Source organism: Pyrgilauda ruficollis, unplaced genomic scaffold, assembly GCF_017590135.1.
Source record: "Pyrgilauda ruficollis isolate IOZ18807 unplaced genomic scaffold, ASM1759013v1 scaffold45, whole genome shotgun sequence".
Classification (NCBI taxonomy): domain Eukaryota; kingdom Metazoa; phylum Chordata; class Aves; order Passeriformes; family Passeridae; genus Pyrgilauda; species Pyrgilauda ruficollis.
The window spans coordinates 395,910-417,849 of record NW_024526044.1 but is presented as its reverse complement, the minus strand read 5'-3'; the positions used below and the strand labels follow the sequence as shown (position 1 = coordinate 417,849).

The 21,940-nt window shown below is 46.0% G+C and overlaps 1 protein-coding gene across 1 annotated transcript; it reads right to left on the bottom strand.

Annotated features, from left to right (window-relative positions):
* Positions 1-506: 506 nt before the first annotated feature.
* CHRNA4 (cholinergic receptor nicotinic alpha 4 subunit) lies at positions 507-21,797 on the bottom strand. The gene is made up of 6 exons (XM_041478574.1): positions 21,291-21,797; positions 19,916-20,067; positions 16,384-16,428; positions 16,184-16,293; positions 6,203-7,583; positions 507-1,053 (listed from the first exon to the last, which is right to left on the bottom strand). Exons 1-6 carry the CDS (start codon positions 21,349-21,351, stop codon positions 928-930), a joined length of 1,875 nt encoding a protein of 624 aa, XP_041334508.1. The 5' UTR covers positions 21,352-21,797; the 3' UTR covers positions 507-927.
* Between the last annotated feature and the right edge of the window lie 143 nt (positions 21,798-21,940).

The window sequence follows — 21,940 nt, the reverse complement described above, 5'->3', positions numbered from 1 at the left end:
CAACATGAGGAAAAACTGCTTTACATTGAGGGTGGCAGAGCACTGAGGCTGCCCTGGGAGGTCATGGGGTCTCTCTCTCTCTCTGGGACCTAAATAACCTGCTCTAGGTGACCCTGGCACATTTCTTTATTATCCTGACATCATCCTGGACTTCTGTTCTGCTTCCCCATGTCTTAGGTACCTTGCCTACCTACACCAAGGGTTTTACAGATCAGGATAACCCTCTGCAGTTTTGCAGAAGCCATAACTTGGATCCAGTTCTTTCAGATTTCCTCTGAAAGTACCCTAAAGTGTTACCAATGTGGTCCCAATCTCAACCCCAAATCCTCCCTCCATTTGCCTGATTCTCATTCAGCCCCAGTCTCCACAGTTCCTGGAGGGCACTGGCCAAAGTAAAATCTGTATAAAATCTGCATCTGCTGTGCTAATGATCACTGTTGGTCCCAAGCAGCCATTTCAGCCTTTCCAGACTTTCTGCTGAACACAGACCACATCCTGCACAGGTGTCCCAAATTTGGAACTTTATTTATAAAATGACTCATACAGGGACACAGTCCTGAAAGACTTCAGCCTGACAGGGCAAAATCACTGGGCAGGGCACAGTGAGACTGCTGAGGGTGACTGGAGCTATTGCCAGGGGCTGGTTTGTGGATGCAGAGCCCCTTTCTGTGCTGCTTTAGGGACAAGCTCGTGTTCTTACACTGCTGAGTATATGCCAATGAATGCCACCATGCTATGTACAGACTTTGATAAGAACTTTTCCCCTAAATTAGATGGACGAGATGAAAATGGCTTGGCAAAACAATGTGACCTCGGCAAGGATTCCCCGAGAGCTCGGGAGCAGCTCAAGTGTTCTCTCCTTCCAGGTGAACTAAAATCCATAAAGTGGGATAGTGGGACAATAATTTCTTCCCTTTGGTGCTATATTTAAATCATTCCTGCCAGCCAGGGTGGGAGAAAGAGCCCAACAGTTCCCAGCAAACACACAATGATGAACATCCAGAGGAAGATCCTGTCGATGACCATTGCAACGTACTTCCAGTCTTCCTTCACCTGGAACACAGAGGGGAGAGGCCAATTATTAACATTTACTGGAGATTAAAATTTGTGAAAACTCTTAGAGCTTTACTCCAAAGCAGGATATTTTCATATCATTCCTGAGATAGGAGGGGGAGGTCTTGCTCACACTTAGTGGAGCTATAAAATGGCAAAGCTTTATTCATCAGTCACCTGAGGGATCCCCAGACTGCAGGGGTGTGTGTGTGAAGTCACAAGTCCCTATGGATAACACACCCCTGTGGATAATTAAGGCCATCTGTGCACTCACTCTCCCATTTTCCACCAGGAACAGCTGTAACTGGGTGTGTAAATGAGGCTGTGATTCAGGCTGGGGCGGTGGGGGGTAAGAAATGACTCGTTTCCCCGTGCTCATAAAAAGATTTGCTTACAGATGAACAAAGCCAATCTCTTCCTGTGAAGGGATTCACAGCTTTGGGTGAATAAGCAGTGAAAATGAACCAGCCAATAAAAGTACCCTCATCCTCCTTTTTCCCTATTTTTGCCTTGCTGTGGGAGGATTTTCCAGCAATTCCTCTCTGGGAAGTTCCAGTACCATGAGGAAGAAATGGTTAATGACTGCTTCATTAAGAAACCATATATATATATATGAAAACCTATTTTATTACATTGCTGTTAGTAATTTCTTTCCCAGTAAGAGGCCTGATCAGATGGTAAAAGTTCTATTTGAGATGACTGTACCCATTATGATTTCCTATAATTTCCCACTTGGTGATTAATAGACCTGAGGGCAGAAATTTGGCACGCTGCTTTGTTCTTTGGGGAAAACATCTCAGCAGGAGCCCACTCAAACCTCCCCAGCAGCTGTGAGTGGTGAAAGGAGAAGGGGACAGCAAAGCTGCCAAAAATGCATTTTGGTAAAGGAAGCAATCCAGCTCTCAGTGCAATGCCATTTGCAGCAGAGGATGTTTCCACAGGTACAGTGCTGTTGCTGAGCTCCTTGGCTCAGTGAGCAGGGAAATGAGGCATGCACTGGAGACCATATTATATTTTCTCTGAACAAAGCATTTTCAATTTCAGGAATACCTGAATGTTGTCAAAAGCATAAGAATGGGTTCAGTGTTTTCATTAAATGGATGGATTTATTCCTTTTAAAAGCAGCATTGTGTTAAGCCAGCTTTTACTACTGAATAGGCAGAGAAATCAACCAGGTTCATCCTGCATCTTGTCACCATCTTGGGAAAAATCATGGTATCTTATGATTGTACAGCCTTCTGCACAACCATCTGTAATTAGGGCAAGTAAAAAAATATTGACCCTTGAAATCAAAAGGAATTCTCTCATCTCAAGATTCTATAATTTCCTTGGGTTGTGAACTATAATTTATTTGAATTTATAAGATCATGATCGGATTGAATTTATAAGATTGTGACTGGACAAGGGGGAATGGATTTAAACTAAAATATAGTATTTTAGATCAGAAATTAGGAAGAAATCCTTTAGTGTGGGGGTGCTGAGGCCCTGGCACAGCTGCCCAGAGAAGCTGTGGCTGCCCCATCCCTGCAAAGTTCAAGGGCATGTTGGATGAGGTTCTGCTCATGGCAGGTGGAATGAGATGAGCTTTAAGATCCCTTCCAACCCAAACCATTCTGTAATTCTACAATTCTGTGATAAGAGCTCAGTGGATAACTCCCTTTTGCTGCACTTATTTTCTGACCTATTCATCACTTGCTGAGAGTTGTAGCCTCTGATGCTTAAAATTCCCCATGAGAAAGGCATCTAAGCAAGCCCTGGATGATTGTTTTTATGGATTAATGTCTTATGATGTAACCAATGTGTAAAGCAAATCTGAAATTTCCCATCTGATGTTCAGCTGGAAAGCTGGATTGTGTAAATAATGTCTCATTCTGGTGTAATAACTTTCTTTGAATATTTATGCTAGTAAAAATAAGTGTTAGATCACACAAAGAAAAGAAACCTGATGAGTTTCTCTCTGAGCAAAGAAGAGGAAAGTGGAGGAAGAACAACTTGGACAGGAATTTGCTTTCTACTCTAATGGTGTATGCAGAAATACTGAGCCCATTTTGAAAATGATGGCTGGGACTGCATCAGATGTTTGTAAAATCAATATCCAGCTTCAGACTGAGAGCACAGAGGGTGATATTGGAAATTAAGGGGAGATAAAAAAAAATTAGATGAGGGAGAGAAAATGATTTGGATTTTTTATTTTGTATTCTGCCGCCATTGTAGCTCTTCCTCATGGTCCAGCAGACCACGTGGAGTCTGATCTGCAGACATCCCTCTGACATCCATGCAGCTGCCAACATCTGCCACCACAACTCCTGACCTCTACTCTGATTAGTTTTTAAGAAGCTCACTCAAAGTTATTTTTGGGAAATGATCAGGGGAAGAACCAGCTGACTCCCCCACTCTCAAACTCCCGAAAAGTGGGAATCTGCAGCTCTGCCCTGGTCCAGCTCCTTGTGGGTCTGAGCCTCAGGATTTGAGTGGAGGATTGAGGTGCCTTGGTGACATCTGATCCCCAGGACCCAGAGTCTGCAACACAGATTAGAGCAGTTCCCAAGCGGTTTTATTGTACTTTGTTAAAAATAACCCTGTGAGATTATCCTGTTTCCTCCCCCTCAGCTTTATTCCTTCCCATTTTATTTTAAAATATCTTCATATCAGAGCATTCTGGAGATGCACACAGCCGTGGACAGAACGACTTCCCAGATGGTGCTGGTGCTGTCTGGTTATTTTGGCTGATGTGTGACATGGAACTTGTTTTGCCTTTCAGTCTGTAATTAATTTCTAATGGCATTTCCATCTTCTGCTGGGACAATTGCGCCGTGTGTTTTCCCCAGTGCCCCATTGTGCCTGTATTGTTTGCAGATATCTTTCTCTAACAAACAACTGCCTCTTGCATTTCCCATTTTCTCTTCGCTGGAGCACTTAATTAAATGAGCTATTTACTTTTAATTTAGAAGCACTGCCCCTGTGGCAATGGAGCTTTAAAGAAAAAATAAAAAGACAGGAACTTAAAAGAAGCTCTGTCCTCCTTCTGGGAAGGTGAATGTCTCTGGAAATATTGCCCACAAGACAGCGAGATGTGTCCCAGCAGCTGCATCAGAAGTGCCTGCTGATAGATTTATTGAAGACTTCCATGAAGAAATGCCACAATTTGATTTTAAGATGAAAGCAAATTTCTGAGGACTGATTTTTTTTTTCCCCAATAAATTCTCATTTTATTAGATCAGTTCTGCTCCTCAGAATATATTTCAGCCCCACAAGATCGTTTTCCTTCTTCCTTTTCATTTCCACTGGGAGAAAAAATTGTTCTTTCCTACTTTATGTTACTTGGGTCCAGAGAGAGAAAATAGTGCAGCCCCACAATGGAGTCAGCATTATCCCCTCTATCTGAAAGCCCAAGCTCTGCCTTCTGTGCCAACCACAGCTGCTGTGGAACAGTGGAGAAAGGTCACCCTGAGTCCCCAGGGGACACAAAGCTGCCCACAGCTCCTTGCTGGATATTTTCCTGGTGCCTTTCCTCACAGCCTGGGCTGGCAGGAGCTTGGGTCAGAGACCAAAGGCTCAAAGCTGCTCCTTTTCTGCTGCTTTTGATGTTTAGTGCTGTAAATAGCTTTCTCCTCAGGATGATCACTTAATTTCAAGAGGGAAGAACAGCAGAAGGTATCAGAAGAAAATCTGTGGCTTCTGAAGACAGCTTCATTAAAAAAAAAATTAAGAGGAAAGAACCCAAAATATTAATTGACTCCATTCTTGTTAACACCAACCAGCTCAGCAGGCAGAATCATTTGAAATGGGGAGTATTATTGGTGTAATATTTTTTCATTTGCACCATGGGGAAAAAATTGAGCTAAACTCAACTGACATCCAAGGGTTTACTTGTGATTATTGCCAGAGGGAGAGAGCAGACTTTAATTCCTGCACTCCTAATAAGCTTGTGAAGTGCTCTACCCTGGCAAGGAGTTTTGGACTGGCAACTAATGAAGATGAGGATTCACAACCCATCTCTGCCACAGATTTGTTCTGTGACCTTGAATAGAAAGTTTGTGTTTTGGCTGTAACTCCTCAACATAAGGAATTAACAGTTCCTTCCTCAAAGGGATGCTGTGAAGCGAAATCCATTGAAGAACAGAGGCCCTTAACTATGATATCAAAGAGTATAGAAATGGACAGTAGTATTTAAGCTTTTCTTGCTGCTGCTCAGTGCTGTGAAAAATGGGAATAAAAGACGCTCTCCATGCTCAGGAACTCTTGTATAAACACACTATGACTTGCATTGCTTCTAAATCTTAAGAAATTTAAACTGTAGACAAAGCTAAAAAGCACCTTTTGCATATGGATCTGCCCAGGAAAAGGTAGATAAGGCTTTTCTTTAATAAGATTACTAACTTCAGGTTATCTTGTGCCTCCTTTCATTATGGCCATAATTACAAGCACACAATATCCATAGTCCTGCAGGAAAGAGCTACAAGAGCTGTGAAAGGATGTGGCATTTGTTATGTGCATCACTGTCCCCATGAAAAAAAATCCTTTCAGCCTCTACTCCCTTTATTTGTAGCCATATTTACCCCCACAGAATAAACAGGAAATTTGTTCCCCCACGTCCCTGCACAGAGCCAACTGCTCCAGTGGAGGTCCACTAATAAAGAATCACATCACAACACGTGAGCAGAGCTGAACAGAGCCTGCAGTATCCCCACACTACTGCAGCTTCCCACAGCCTGCTTGGGCAATTTGATTTCCTGGGCTCCACAGCCACAGTCAGTGATTAATAAAAAGTAGAGAGTGTGAATTCCCCATTTGTCAGAGGCTTAAATAAGGAATAAGTCTCTGTTCCTGCGAGATGGCTGCATCTTGGGTCTCACAAATCTAACTGCTTCTTTGCTGCCTATCAACAACTTTATTCCTATTTTCTGCTGGAGAATCCATTGTTCTAGAGCAGCCTGAGCATGACCTGGTTGTGCTACCCCCTTGGCCCTCATTCCAAGACACCAAGGACATCTCCAACTGTACCTACAGTAGCCAAAACCCACCCCAGAGGTATGGCTGAGCTTGCCTCAATACGAACACACCCTGCACAGCTCAAGGCTTGCTGTGGCTGCCTTAGCAGCTCATTCCTGACTCTCTGAAGGAGAGCAGGCTCCGCTGGAATACTCACCGAGAAATCCGCGTCCTCCGCCCGCAGGTGGTCTGCGATGTAGTGAACCCCTTCCACTGCCAGCTTCAGGGCTGGGGACATCAGCACGAGGTGCTGCTCTTTGGCGCCGTGGCTCTTGCTCCCCTGGGCTGCTGAGCCGGCCACCTCGCCCTTTTTGCACTTGCACTTGCACTGAGGGGGCTTGTGCTGGGGCTGCTGCCCGTTGAGGTGGCACCGCTGGGATGCTGGAGAGCCACTGGAGTGGCCATTGGTCTGGGAAGAGTCCTCTTGCAGGTAGCAGTACTGGATGCTCCGGGACCTGCAGCGGATTGTCCCCTCCTCTGCCTTATTGGGGCTGTACATCTGCTGGACACTCAGTGACCTGCCTTTCAAGACAGAGGTGGCCTGGGTGTCGCTCAGGGGGTGGCAGGAGGGCTGTGGAGAGGAGCAGGCCACCTGTACGGGCTCTGGGTGCAGCACAGAGTACTGACCAGAAGGGGACCTGCAGATGGGCTGAGGCTTGGCTGGCTCCTCGAGGTGGGCACAGAAGGAGGAGGTGGGTGATGGCTCATTGCTCTGGGGGCTGGGGGAGGATGAGGTAGTGAAGTTGGGTTCCACGTCCATCTCGGACCAAAGCCTCGGTGCGTTGGTTATTTTGTGCATGGACTCAATGAGCTTCTTGCAATTGTCCTTCACTGTGGAGGGACGTTTCATGAAAAGGATCCGTGGGACCACGTCAAGGAAGACCCTCCTCACCCAGTCTGGCATGGTGTGGGTGCGGGGGGAGCGATGGTGCACGTTGAGCACGAAGACAGTGATGATGATGGACAAGGTAACGAATATCATGGTGAAGAGGAGGTACTCCCCAATCAGAGGGATGACCAAGGAGGTGGAGGGGATGATCTCCGTGATGAGCAGCAGGAACACAGTGAGGGACAGCAGCACGGAGATGCACAGGGTTATCTTCTCTCCACACTCAGAGGGCAGGTAAAAGACCAGGACGGTCAGGCAGGAGATCAACAGGCAGGGGATGATCAGGTTGATGGTGTAGAACAGCGGCAGCCTCCGGATAATGAAGGAATAAGTTATATCGGGGTAGATCTCTGTGCAGCACTCGTATTTCTTGCTGTTGTAATTGCCCACAGCGTTGATGATGACCCACTCCCCACTCTCCCAGTAGTCCAGCTGGTCAACATGGCTGTGCATGCTCACCAAGTCTATCTTGGCTTTGTCGTACGTCCAGGAGCCAAACTTCATCGTGCAGTTTTGCTGGTCAAAGGGGAAGAAGGTGACATCGATGCTGCAGGAGCTTTTATAGATAGCAGGGGGCATCCATTTAATTCTCCCATCGTAGAAGAGGTGAGCCTTGGTCAGGTGGGTGACTGCAAAGTCACCATCAGCACTGGGGACAGATGGAAGACAAAAAAAGGCTCAGACTTCTCTAGGACATGTCAACTCTGTTAAGGAAATAGGATATTTAGTGCCTGGCTTCCAAATGACCTGAGAGATGCAAGAGGCACATCATGTCCAAACACTGGCTCCATCTACTCTGTCCAGGGATTTTGATCTCTTGGCTTACACAAGCCCTGGAATTCATGCAGATGTCAGCCTTTCCCTGGAATAAGTCAGTTCCTTGATATGATTGTACACAAGTTTTCCTCAAAGGTGTCCCAGATGCGCTCTGGAATGGGTTGAGTTTGTTTTAGAAGTGGGAGGAAGTACTATGAGATAGTGTAGCTGTGGGCTGGGCAGAATTATTTGTGACAGCTGCTAAAAATGAAAGAGTGGTGGGTAATCACTCAGTCTTTTATGTGAAAAACAGCAAGAACATCCTATTAGTAGGAATAATGAACATGAATCTTTTGATTTCCCAGTTAGGAAGAGAACTGGCTTTTGTGGTGTCTTCTCACAGGAGCCCTCAACTGGGGGTTATCAGATAAACAGATAACAGCTCAGGAGTTTGTATTGGAATTGTATGAATAAATTGTATTTTCCAGACTTTAGGAGGAAGAACCTGAGTTACAAACAGCAGCACTGCCAGACAAAGAACAGGCTGTGCAGGGGAAGAGAGCTTCTGCTAAAAACTTGAGATGAATTATTCAGGCTGATACAGATAGAAAGCTCTCTGCTCCTGCCCAGTGCTTCTGGCTGGAGCCAGCCCAGCCTGCAGCTGCCAAAATCCCAGGGCCCTGCTCTGCTGCTTCAGTGCCCAGATGTGCCCTGACAGCAGCCACGCAGTGACAGGGAGCACACCTCTCCTCCTCCCTCCCAGCAGCAAGATCAACACACGGCTGATCCAGCAGGGCTCCTCAAGCTGCAGAAGGCACAGGAACTTTCTGAATTAATTTATTTATGAGACCATTCATTTATAAGCAAACTGGGAAAAAAAAAAAAAAAGGACTTTTTGATAGTTTCATAGGATCATGGAATGGTTTGGGTTGGAAAGGACCTTAAAGACAGTCTGATTTCAACTCCCTGCCATGGAAGTTTCTGGGTTTTTCCCCTTCCACTAGACCAGGTGGCACCAATCCCCATCCAATCTGGCCAGGAACAATTCCAGAGACGAGACAGCCACAGTTTCTCTGGGCAGCCTGTGCCAGGGCCTCACAACTCACATCACATATTTCCACTTGCCCTGTGAAACATCCTAAAAATGAGACTGGTGTAGTATTGGGAAATAATGGCAGGATCTGGGCACTTGCTGAGCTACCTTGGCTAACACAGTTTCTGGGCAGAGATGGAAATGTCCCCAGTCCTGAGGATCACAGCCCAGATGTCCTTGAGACAATTTTCTAGGTTGCTTGAATTAATAGAAAAATAATTAAAAAACTCAGAATTCTTGTGTGGTGGAGAGCCAGGTTTTACTAAACTCTTTTTGTTCTTTGTGTTCTTTGGGGCAGATTTTGGGAAAACCAAAAGAACACAAAAGCACATAGTGTCTTTTGATCTCTAAACTGGATTTTTTCCCAAAGATTTTAAACACTTGGAAAAAAAGAAAAAAAAAAAAGTGGGAACTACAAACAAGACTCTCACAAAGGGATTAAGACAAAATCAGCATGGTGATCTACTCTGAAGCAAACAAACCTGGGCCATTGTATAATCCATCCAGCTCCTGTCTTACCTCTTCTTTCTTAAATCTAATTTACACTCCAGAACATGTGATTTGGATGAAAACCACCTTTTTTTTTTTTTTTTTTCCTCCTGTGTTTTGCCAGGAGCACAGTAAATCCAGATTGAGACATGAAACATGCACAGCAAGTGGCAGTCCAGTGCTTGCTGTTCTTGGTGGTTTTCTTTTTAAATCTCAATAGGAATATGGAATCCGATTCTGCATTTAATGATATCTCTGAGGCATGATTAAATCACTCATTAATGGAGCAATATTTTAAATTGGATCTTATTAGAGAAAAGGGATTATGAGCATCCACGCTGAGTGTTTCCCTTCTTAGGTAGAGCAGTGTCTAAGTGGCTGGATATACAACACAGGTGTACATTTTTCTTTTGAAAACTCTTGGAAAAAACCACGCTAAACTCTTGCTAAAATAGCATCCAGGAATGATAATAATTCATGTGTTGCATTCCACAGAAATGCCTTCCCTGGCAGTTTCGCAGTTTCTGTGTGATCACCACACTCCTCTTCTGCAAGCATAGATGGAACCATTATGATGCTGCAGATCTTGTGTGTCACTTGTTTCTGTAAATTATCTGCTTTTTAATGAGGAACATTTTTTTTTTTTAATTTTTTAATTGCTGGCCTAACAAACCCAGCCTCATCCTGGGTCCTCTTTGGCTCACATTTTTACAAAGAGCACTGGCACTGCCTTCCAGGCTGGATCTTGCCTGCAGTGCCATGGCAGGAGTGAAACCAGCTGCAGAACATCTCCTTGGATTTGGTCAGTTTTTGACTCTGAGGAGCCATAAAACACCCTTGGATGCTCCTGCCTCACCAGCCTACCAGGACTATGAAAGAATTTCTGATTTTACTGAGTGTGTTTGGATTTCTCATTGCAGTTCAATGCAGAGGAATTTGTAAGCAGGGTAAATCAGCCATGCTGTATACATAGAATATATCCCAGCCAGCAACATCATGCAAAGGCAGTATTCCCACTTGTCTCACCCTTCATGCATCCACATTTTTTTGCCTCCTTCCCCAAGATTTCCACCCACAAGCATATGTGGACCTTCAAGCATACGTTTAGTGGATTGGAAGCTGTGCCTGCTGGCACCCTGCCCATGCAGGGAGCCTGGAGAGATTCTCTCTCCCCTCCTGTGAGAGACTTTGATTCTGCTCCTCTCCACATGAGACAGGGAGCAAACAAGGTCACCTGGCTGCTGAGTGCCTTCCAGAGTCTTTCCCCACTCTCCAAAGGATGAAGGTGAGACAACCAACTTCAAAGACAGCCTGCAGTTGGGAGACTGGGGAAACCCTGTGTTCTTTTGGACAGCCTTGCTGTGGGAAAACCCATTCCTGTTCCTACAGCCCTGACTGCTCCACGAGAACATTGCCTCAGACAGGAAGGTGGGAGACCTGATGAAGTGGGACAGAGAAAATCTGCAGACATTCCTTTAGAGCTGTAGCACGTTCTCATCTCACTCGGTGGAGATCACTCTGTTGTGACAGTTGTCATGAAAATCCATTTGAAGAAGGCATGAGTGCAAGGTAAACATCACAAGAACTGCAGAATTCAGATAGTCAGGCTCTCCTGGTTACTCTGACCTGACAGCTTTACAATTTAGAAATATGCTTTAATATTTAGTAATAAAGAATTGGAGCTCTTATATTTCCATGTCAAACACAGCAGTGCACACCAAGAAAGAGAGAAGACAATTACTTATTTTTTTCCAAAAAAAAAAAAGAGCTGCTGTGTTCTGCAGCCTTTGATTTCTCATTTTGAGAAGAAAGGCTGCTCTTCTAAATCTCCTAAGTTTATAAGGGTTTAAGGCTGGCATTGCTTTACTGACATCTACCAGCCATGTTCTACTAAAAAGCTCTGCTGACAGAGAATTTCTATTTTCTTTTGACACTTTCTATTTTCCTGCAGTTGGGATATACACCATCTCACAAAATTGTTTTCAGAGTGCATGTAAATGAGGCACACATTTATTTTCATTTCTGATGACGCAATTTAAATCCAAACAGACCTTTAAAAGCCTGAAAATTATCTATACACACATATGGATGTAGTAGAATGTCCTCACTTAAAGCATTTTTCATCAAAGAGCAGTAATAAAGAAAAATTGTGGTATTAGGAGCCTGCACCCTTTTGGTACACATTACAGAGATGCTTCTGGAATGTTCAGATTAAAATTCTCTTCAAAGGGAAACCAGAAAATATTTACTGGAAAATATATACTGATTTGTGCTACCAAATAACTCAAATACACTGCTTGGAAAGCACCTCTGGAACTGTCTCCTACCCAAAACTCCCTCAAAGCAGGTCAGCTACAGGAGGATCAGGACCTTACCTAGTTGGGTTTTAAGTATCTCCAGGATCTTGGCAACTTGGGTACAAAACGTCCTGGGTGCCCAGGGGAGATGTGTGTGCACTGATGGGACTTCCTTCAGTCCCATCCCAGCTTTTGCTTGGTTTAGTGTTTAGAAACCAGCAGTAAATGATGATGTTTTGGTTGTTGCTCAGCTAACCATTCTCAGCAAAGGCTGTGCTACACCAATGGAACGAGCACAGGAGGTTCTGACTCTGCTGGATTGGAGCACTTTGCTCCAACTCTCCCCTTTGCCAAGGATCCTCAGCAGCACTTTGAAGGCAGAGCTCTTGCTCTGTCCTTAGAATGGTAGGAGCAGCCCTTGGGTGTGAGCAGAGCAGCAGCCCAGGAGAGGGATCCCTCCTGAATATTTCCTTCTCTCAGCTCCTCTACTGCTGGGTAGAGCTTGGTAGCAAACCTCAAAGCATCTGAGGATGTTCCTCTCCAGAAAAGCAACCACTGAACCTGACAGAAGAATTGGAGAACTGAAGGGTGAATTAGTGATTTTTTTTTTTTTTGCCTATTATAGATATAGCTGGTGCACAATGATGAGATCTGTGCCAATGCACATAAAGAAAAATGTCAAGTATGTTTCCAATTTTAAAGGTTACACTGGGGCATCTTTTGGTATTTCTCCTCCAAAGAGCTTTGGGATGAGTCATAAAACCAGTGTTACTCCATAAATCTAACGGGTTGCAAACATCACAGTATAGCTCACGAGAACAAGCTGCTACAGTGCTTTTCAAAAAAAGTCTTTGCTTTTCCATGATTTTCAAAAGCTGCCTGACAGATGATCTTCTTACCCCATCCAGTAATCCCTTTGTGTCCATTTTATCACTGGATGAATTCCTCAAGATATTTCCAACCCCTAATTACAGAAATTTGTATTTGATTTTCCTTCACATCTGATCTTGTCTTTTTTATTTCTTTTTTTTTGGGGTAACTGTGGAGTCTAAGGCAGGGATTACTTTCTGGAACAGTTAATCCCAGAAAATACCAAGAAAAGAGAAACTTTGGAATTCTCAATATTCCCAGAAGCTTCTTCCCAGGTTTTACAACCACCAGGCTGGAGAAGACAAATGCTGTGATAATACCATGCCTATCCAGCATTAGGCTCCTGGACAGGGGCTTGGATTGCCCTGGGCAGCCTTTAGCAGCTGGAGCACCTGGATGCAAAGCTGTGCTTTCAGGAGTTTATCCTCTGAAGCTCCTATGTTGAACAAGGGATTCAACCCAGAGATGGAGAAGCAAAAAAAACCCCAACAAACAAACAAACAAACAAAAAAACCAAAACCCACCACAAACAAAAAATGCAATCCCCAAAAGCTCATTAGAGAAAAAAATACAATTCATTTTTTATGCTTCAAATATACAAAGAAAAACTAAAATGTGCTTCAAAGCCATTCATGAATGGAAAAACAAATCAATGCAGAGGATTAGGTAATTCATTTAGAAATGATTTGGTGGTGCCTGAAGAGCCTTTACAACCTCAGATAAGGAACAGCCTTCACAACCTCAGATAAGGAACAGCCTGGTTTTTTGGCAAAGAGGAGGCTTTGTCACTTCGCTATGAGGAACTCTTATTCCTCTGTTGTACATATGTTATGTCACATCCAGTAGAAACTATTTGCAGAGTCTTGGAACTTATCTCATCATGCCTGAAAATTCAACAGCATATTAATTTCCCTGTAGGATATTAATTTCTTTTCAGATTCCTTATGAATGTTGACAACTGCATTTAGTCTCTAGGCCAAACCAGTTGAATTTACTGATTTAATTTCGGTCTCTAGAGCGGGTAAATGGAATGTTTTTTACAATAATGAGCCAAGATATGAGAATAACCTCACAACAAAGGGTCAGGTTTCCTTAAAGATATAAATCTGAAATAAATTGAAATTTTACTATTTCTGTAATGTATAGCCCAAGATGAAAACAGGAAGGGTATTTGTACAATCTTTCCTAAAGGAGTCCATCCCAAACAGAAATACCATATTTCAATAACATTATCAGCAATAATTAGCTCACACTAAACAGCCTGAAGACAGCAAAAGGTCAGTGTGGCCTCTCGCTCTCTTCCACCAAGGTTTCTTTGCACATTCTCTTGCTCTTAGAGACCCAGAATCATGTGCAGCTATGTTAAACTCCCTCTGAACTATACATATATATGTGTAAAATATGGGATGGAGTCCTTGTTAGGATCACCATGGCTAATCACTACCATTTCCAGCTGAGATGCCCAGCTGGAGAAGCCCTGGCTGGGAATGCAGTTGGTGAAATGCTGTGCAAAGGAGCCTCACCTTGGTGTCCCCTCGCTCTGGAGTCTTTGCTTTGCCTTTTCCCTGCAATCCCTAAAATAAGTGAAACCTGATGAAGATATTCACTGCAGCTCCAGATGTGTTTGGTAGGAGTTTAGGTGGAAGAGAGAAGTACATCTCAGGGCAGAAAACATTTTGCATAAGAACAAAGGGAAATATAGCAGCGAAGACACATGGAATTCATGGAAACCCACTGATGTCTGGTGCCTAGCTCACATCCATGTTTAATTCAAGGATAAAGTAACCAATTAAAAATGCATGATAGACTCATGACAACCAAAAGACAAATGCATGATTATTAATGATAAGTATGAATCAAGGGAGGGAAGCAGCCTGGATTTGGGGAGCTGGGGCACAAGGCAGGTGCCAGGACAGTCAGATTTGTTACTGCAAGGCAGAGCAATAAGGTGGGCAGGACTGAAAGATTCTCAGTGCCCAGAAGAGGAAGAGAAGGACATTCTGGAGCAGCTGCTGTGGCCAGGAGATCAGACCCCTGGAGTCAAGTGACAGCAGCAGTGAACTACAACAGGGCAGAGGGGCAGAGCGTGAGAGGGGCAGGAGCTCCCAGCTCAAGGTCTGGGTGTCCTGGACATCTGGGGGTGTCTTCAGCATGAAACCCCAAAATGTCCAGAGACCTAAAGGATATCAGGGTCCCCCAGAGTGTTCCTCATCCCTGGAAGTGTTCAAGGTAAGGCTGCACAGGGCTTTGAGCATCCTGGTCTCGTGGAAAGTGTCCCTGCCCATGACCAGGGGTGGGATGAGATCATGGTTAAGATCTTTTTCATCCCAAACCATTCTGTCATTCTGTGGTTCCTTATTTCCTGGCCCCTCCTCGCATGGACCATCCTCATCAACCCTGTTGAGCCAAGGGAGAGGAGGCAGAGGTGACATGTCAGGTTCTTCTGTGCCAGTAGCTCCAGCAAAAGGAGGGTTTGACGCACGAGGGTGGCACGGGGATTTGTGCCACGTCATTTCCTTTGGCACCATGGTCCACCACAACAACCACCAGAAGCTCCAAAAATAATAATCCTTGTCATTGTCATTAATTAAACAACAAGAATGACAAGGACATTATTTTTTCTTTCCAGTGGAAGCTGTGAACACCTTTCTTGGCTGCCAAGTGAGGCATTTTTGATGCAATATTCATGTTCAGAGTGTGTCCCTGGAGGGCAGGAAGGTCCAAGTGCCTCTGAATGAATAATTTTCATTGGGCTAATCTCTGAAAGGTGCTCAGTGAGGATGCAGTGATTTCCGAGAGGTTTGCAATCACTCCACACCACTGAGGATCCAGAATGAGCTAATGGGAAAGATAACAGCCCCAGTAGTCTCCAAACTCACAATCTCCTGGGCAGATTCCAGCTTCAGCCATTTATTTTGGTTTTTAAACAGAAGCAAAATTATATCAAGCTAGAACCAGGCAACTATTTATTAAAACCAAGCCTGGCTGCTGCTGTGAGGGTTTTCTCTGAGTGTCAGCCACATGCAAAGATACTTTTCTTTGATGCCTGCAGCAAGTGTTTTCTCTGGGGCCTGTGCTGGGCTGGGGGACTGGGATATCTGACATCCTGGGAGACTGGAGAGCTGTGGTGGGGGCTCCAGGGAGAAAACAGCCTTGGCACTTGGGCAGCATTTCTAAGAATATCAACAGGCTCCAAAGGAAAGAAAGAAAACCACAACCTGCTCCCTAGGAAATGTCCTTACAAGAAACAGACTCCAAGCATCTGAAAAGAGGAACAAATACCTATTTAGGAATCATTCCAGAATGGTATTTAGCTGACCTGAAACCCCTGTTTGTAGATGCACAAGCCTGACATTTTTCAGCATATTTTCCTTATTTAAGCCCATCATCAGTAATTGGCTTTTCCAGTTGATGGTGATGAATTAAGGGAGAGCTCCTAGGTGAAATGAAATTGAAGAGGACTGAAAGCTCAAATCCAGCTTAATTGTGCATCTGACATGTGAAAAGAAAACAATATCTGGCATCCCCCAACAAAACTGGCTGCCCAGAGGAAGGATCATCAGGAGAGCAAAGCCCTTGTGATGAATGTCAGTCATATCATTTAAGATATGTTACAGAATCTACATGAACTCCGACCACAGAGAACAAAATAAAGTGGAATTGTTGCAGGAAACATTTTAACCTCATGAACAGAGAAAATTTGCAAGGATGGGTTTGCCCTCTGCTCACAGTGCTCACACTCACTTGTTGTAAAGGACAATGTCTGGCCTCCAGATGAGCTCCGAGGGGATTCGGATGGAGGTGACATTTTCATATTCCTGGGGGTCCCAGCGTAGCTTGTAGTCGTGCCACTCCTGCCAAAAATGAGGTGGTTACAAAGCTGGGAGAGTTCAGCAGAAAAACTGAAAGGAAACATGGAAAAACACATATTTGGGGGCACCCACCTGCTTCACCCACACATTCGTGGTCATCATTTGATTTTTCTCATCCTGAAATGCAAGATCAGATATTGGTTACAGGAGCAGATTAAGAGGCCCAAAGAACCCTCTTAATTTCCCTTAATTGTATTTCATTTATGTAATTACAAATCACCTCTGCAATAAATGTAAGTTCTGTCTTGGAAATAAAAAGCAGATGTTTCTGTCATTTGACATGGGACAGGGCACAGCTGGTCTGATACCACGGAACAGCTGAGCCTGCACCTAAGCAATCCTGTGAGCAGATGGACTGGAATTTATTGGGATTTTACTCAGTGCTGGTGGATTCAGCCTGGGATGATGATACCAGGTAGAGGAAAAAGCTTCCAACCTGCCTTTGACCTGAGCATTGAAGGAGAGGATTGATGGATATTTAAACCCTGACTCACACACGTCTGGTGGATTCCAGTGCTCAGCTCCATCTGCAAGGGTGTTCTCCTGTGAAACATGACCCATGGACACAGTTCTGGAAACAAGAAGCTCAGCAGCATTTCTCCTTCTACCAAACACATGAGCTTGTGGCACTTTGGATTGCGTTTTCTGAACAAACCCCAGCTGCTCTGCTGACATGGAATTCTTGGGCAGCCTGGTGTATTTCCAACAATGGGTAGACTTTCTATGCACAAACAGCATGGAAAAGTAGGGCTGTATATACATATTTAAATAATGTCAGGCATTTATAATGCTGGCAGCACTGCAGTGGAGTTAATTACTGTTTGCTGCTTGCCTTTTGTGCCCTCTCTAAGCGACTCAGATGAATTACATGGGACCGAGCCTAGTGCTGGTCTGACTGAAGTGTCCCACCAGAGCTCAGGGTTTATTTGTGTGGGGTTTTTTATCTCCTGACTGGGCTGGCACCAAACCCAGCCGAGCTGGCAAGGCTCCGCTGACAGCAAACTGCTCATCATTAACCTTGCTCCTGTGGCAGTTCAGGATTGATTGTGAACATTAAAAGCCAGGAAGTTTGGGACGAACTCTGCCTCCTCCTCTCTGAGCCTCCTTGTTGCTGTTATGGCACCAGATGTAACAACTGAGCAGAGATTCTCTGCTCTGGGGTTAGGGACCAGAAACACATGGAGGAAGGAGGAATACAAAAACACTCCAGTGAGAAACAAAGGGAGAAAAAATATCCAGCTGTTTCTTTGGGTGCTGATGGGAGATGAAGAATGCCATGACCTGGACCAATCTTTGAGAGCCTGCTTCTCTTACCACTTTGCAATTCAAGCACCTGAGGGTCTCCACCACAGCCCCTGCATGGGGCATCCTGGTGTTGCAGGTGCTGCCTTTTCCTGGAATTCTCCTCCCTGGAACCACCCTTGGTGGAAGTTCCTGCCCGTCACCACCCCATCCTCCTGACCCGCGCGAAGCACAGCTCCGGTCCCACGGGATTATTGAGAGGGGTTTGCCATGTGATAATGGCCAAGCTCCTCCTCAGCTGGATGCTCCTCAGGGAGCCAGCCCGCAGGGAGCAGTGGCTCCACAGCCATGGGGGTGTTGCACTGCCTGGCCCCTTCTCTCATGGTGAGCACAGCACATCAGCTCCTGCAGACACACAGGCACAGCAGTCCAAGTGTGTCTCTCGGTGGCTGCTCCTGGGCACGTATGTGACCTCTTCCCCCTTATTCCTGGTCTCAGGAAACCCTCAGCAATCCAGGGTGAGGTAAGGACATGCAGGAATGTAGAGTTCCCCATTGATTTCTGTTCCCCTGCCCCCAGCTTTTGTCAGCAGGAGCTGGGGTTTGAATACAGCTCTGATTTCCCTTTCAGACTCCTTGTCGTTGGGAGCTGAGCGTTGTGTCTAGCAATTGCAGCAGGGTCTGCACCAAAACTGTCACTGTTGGGAAGGGGGAGAGGAGCTGAAGAGCCACAGTGGTGACAGGAGTGTCCCCAGTCACAGACTGGGGCAGCAGGGGGGAGAGCCCTCCTCCAGCCATGCCCACAGATCCCAGCACAGCTCTGCCTGCAAGCTGCACTCCTAACCACTGACATGGTTTTAAGAAGATTAATTTTTCTTAAGTAAACTGGGAAAGCTCTGTGGAGCAGGTGTATCGATCCCCGCTCTCCCACAATTCAGCAGCTGCATAATGGAAAGTCTCTCTCATGCCTCCACAGTCACTAATGTCTTATCTTTAGTCTTATCAATTATTCAGATGAGAACCATGCAAGTTCAACATTAGCAACTGCAAACAGCCCTGGATCCCTCAGGCTGAGGTAAGAGCGAGGAGGGGAATGGGAGACCATTGCTGCGCTGCAAAGCTGGAAGTGGATGGCTTCTGCATGAGGAGATGAGACTCTCCAGCAACAGGTGTCTTTGATTCCCCACCCCCTGAACCATCTCAGCTGTTTCCTTTTCATCTCAAAAATCTGATTTCAAAATATAAAACTGTGTACAGAGTCATCTGTTAGGATTGTCCCACACCAGTAATGTCTTTAGGTTGCATTATTCTCTCCATTATCACAGGAATCACAGAATGGTTTGTACAGGCACGGGCTTCAAAGCTCACCCAGTTCCAACCCTCTCCAACACCTTCCACTAGACCAGGCTGATCAAAGCCTCATCCAGCCTGGCCTTGAACACTTCCAGGGCTGGGGCATTATCATCCCTTTCATTCTGCCACATGACTGCAGTAAAAAATGACAGGGAGTCCCCTCTTCTGAAAAATAAGGGGGTTGGACATGATGGCCTTTAAAAGTCCCTTCCAACCCCAACCATTCTATGAAAGCCAGCCCAATACCTGCTCAAAGTGTGTGCAGCTGCACAGACACTGTCCTGGGAAATGCCACATGCAAACAGGGACAGGAAGGAGAAAAATGCAGGAGCAAGATCTGCACGAGCTCTAAAGCCTGTGAGTGTGTCTGGCATCTGCAGCCCTGCAGGGACCTCCTTTGTCCAGCACTTGACCCCAACACACTGTGCCAGAATAATCCCATAAATACTATTTCAATGCACATCAGTCTGCGTGCAGACTGTTTTGTACAGGGCATATACAGCTTGCACGTGTGACCTGAGCAAACATTCAGAATTTTCTTGTTAATATCTGCCATATTAGCTAAAAACCCTCAAAACTTTCATTTGCAGAAACCTCTTCAGGCAATCTTTCTTTCTAAGGTGTGCAAAGCACTGTCCCTATTAGCTTGTGTAAATTTGTGTTAATGATCATGTCTCAAATTCTAAATTTATTATTTTGCCAGAATTCTCTGGCATTTATGCTAGCGGCTCCACTGCCCTGCTGAGATCAGCCCCATGGGTTTTGACAGGGAATTTGGGATTTTGCCTGTAGTAAATGAAGAGTAGAGGACCCACTTTGATGAGCTGCTACTCACCCAAGCCCTTCCATGTTCCACCAGCTCTGTCTGCATCATCTCTGTTCTCTGCTGAGGGCAGAGCCTTCCCAACCCAACCCTGGATCAGCCAGTAAAGCCCACACGCACCAGGAGCCTCTCCCTGGGCCCAGGCTGGCTAATTTTGGCCTTTGTTGCACAAAGAGGCTGCACTTACGACATCGATGAGCTGGGCGATGGACAGCCCAAAGCGGACCAGGACCACGTCCGAGATGTTGGCCACGGGACGGGACCACTTGTTATAACCAGAGAAGAGTTTCTTCAGGAGCCTCTCCTCTGCGTGGGCTCGGGTCTCCACGTGGCCAAAGGCTGTGGGGAAGGAATGAAACAGCTGCAGGGTGGCCAAAGGCTGTGGGGAAGGAATGAAACAGCTGCAGGTCCACGGGCTGGCACAGCTGGAGCCTTCTCCAGAGGGAAACTCCAGCAAACCACAGCTTGGGGACACACACGAGGGTGATGCTGCTCAGGTGATTTGTCTCCGCTGACATTGCCAGGTATTCCTCACTCTGTTCACCCACTATTACAAAGCAGGGTTGGTCTGAATAAAGTGGGAGCACCAGTAACACCATAGAGAATACACTTCATGAGCTATTTTTACCTGAATCTGGTCTAATTTTTATGGCCACGTTGTGGCAAGTTTCTAGCACTGGAGTCTGCAAGCAGGGAAGAGGGATGCGAGGAAGGCAAGCTAAAAAGGACAAAGCAGCCTCCTGCTAGGAGATAGGGATTTTGGATCAGATTTGCACATAAAAAAATTGGCATTGCATCTATTAGAAAAAAAAAAAAAAGGCAGACTGAAATTCAGCTCTTTGACCTGCCTAGTGAATATTTCACAAAAACAATGGGAGAAGGAAGAGGATGGAGGAGAGCACAAGTTGGGTAACAAGATCCCAGTTTTGCTCAGGCATAACTTTAAAAGTTGGAGGCTGCAAGGAGCAGCCCTGGCCCTGCACGTAGGCTCCAGGAGCTGTCAGAGGAGCCTGGTGGTTGTTAAAAATTGAAGCCACATTTCATCCAGGGGCTGCTGGAGGAGCTGCGCTTCTGTGCCGGCTGTACCAGGCAGAGGGGAGAGGGAGCCGGGGGCTGTCCCCACGTCCCTCGTGGAATATGGCTTCTACTTAGTCTTTAGCTGCCCTGGATTATACAAAGGGAAGCATTAGCTGAGCGCTGGCTGTGCTCTCCCCAGCCGGAGCTGTAGCCCCGAGACACATTAACACACTTTACCCAGGGAAGAAAAGCCCAGGCAAGAAGCAGGATGCTGAGCCCCCGTCTGGATTCTCCCTCCTGTCCCCTTCCTTCCGTGGCTTTAACCCTTTCTCCATCAAATCAACAAGGAGCAGAGAATAAAGGCAAAGCGCTGCTCAGCAGAGGCTGATGCTCAGGGGACCAGAAATGGTGGGGCAGAAGGGTGGAGGAGTCAGGAAATTCCCTGTTGACAACAGGGGCTGGTCCCTGCAGGGTGTCTTTGAGAGAGATAAGGGAGGAAAGAGCTAAAGAGCAGAGCAAGGGGACAAGAGCTTTCTCAAACTTACCGGGGAAAATGCTGGCACACAGCAGCAGGAGGAGGTTTCGCTTAGGCACCAGAAATCCCATCGTGGAGCAGAGCTTCAGTGTGCAGAGACTCCCGGCAGGGCAACTTTTCTGCTCCGAGTCTCTGGATCCTCCAGGTTCATTCCCCTAAACTCCTTTCACTCTCTTTTCCTCTGGGAAGGGATAGCAGCCGGTGCTTTGTTGTTTTTGGGTGGTTTTTGGTTTTTTTTCCCTTCTCTCTTGTGAGTGCTCTCCAGCTCTCTCCTCGAAGGATGCTCTGTGCTGGGACGCTGCTCTCGCTCACCCTCAGTGATGTGCCGGGGCTGCAGAGCGCTCCCGTGAGAGCCCGGGGTGCCCAGCCTCGCCGGGCTCTCCTGCTGCTCCTCTCCCCTTTCCTACGGGGCTCTTGGCTGCTGGATTCTTTGCTGCTGCTGCTTTCAGCCTTCCCCCAGCCCTTGGGGCAGCCTGTGCCCGGGTTGTGCTGCCGCTGGCGGGCCACCGATGATGCCTCTGGAGCAGAGAGAGCACAGCGTGTTTGTATATTTAATGTAGTCAGACCTGCCCACCTCCTGCTTAGGAGGAGGAGGAGGAGGAGGAGGAGGAGAGAATCCCTGCGCTCCAGCAAACAGGCTGCAGGGAGGAAAACTTTTGC

Excerpts from the sequence above, each read along its gene's own strand:
- CHRNA4 (XM_041478574.1), bottom strand. The coding sequence starts at position 21,351 with ATGGGATTTCTGGTGCCTAAGCGAAACCTCCTCCTGCTGCTGTGTGCC. Across the intron at positions 7,584-16,183 it reads GACATTGTCCTTTACAACAA|TGCTGATGGTGACTTTGCAG; the intron begins GTGAGTGTGAGC and ends ATCTGTCCCCAG. Across the intron at positions 1,054-6,202 it reads CGGAGGACGCGGATTTCTCG|GTGAAGGAAGACTGGAAGTA; the intron begins GTGAGTATTCCA and ends TCTGTGTTCCAG.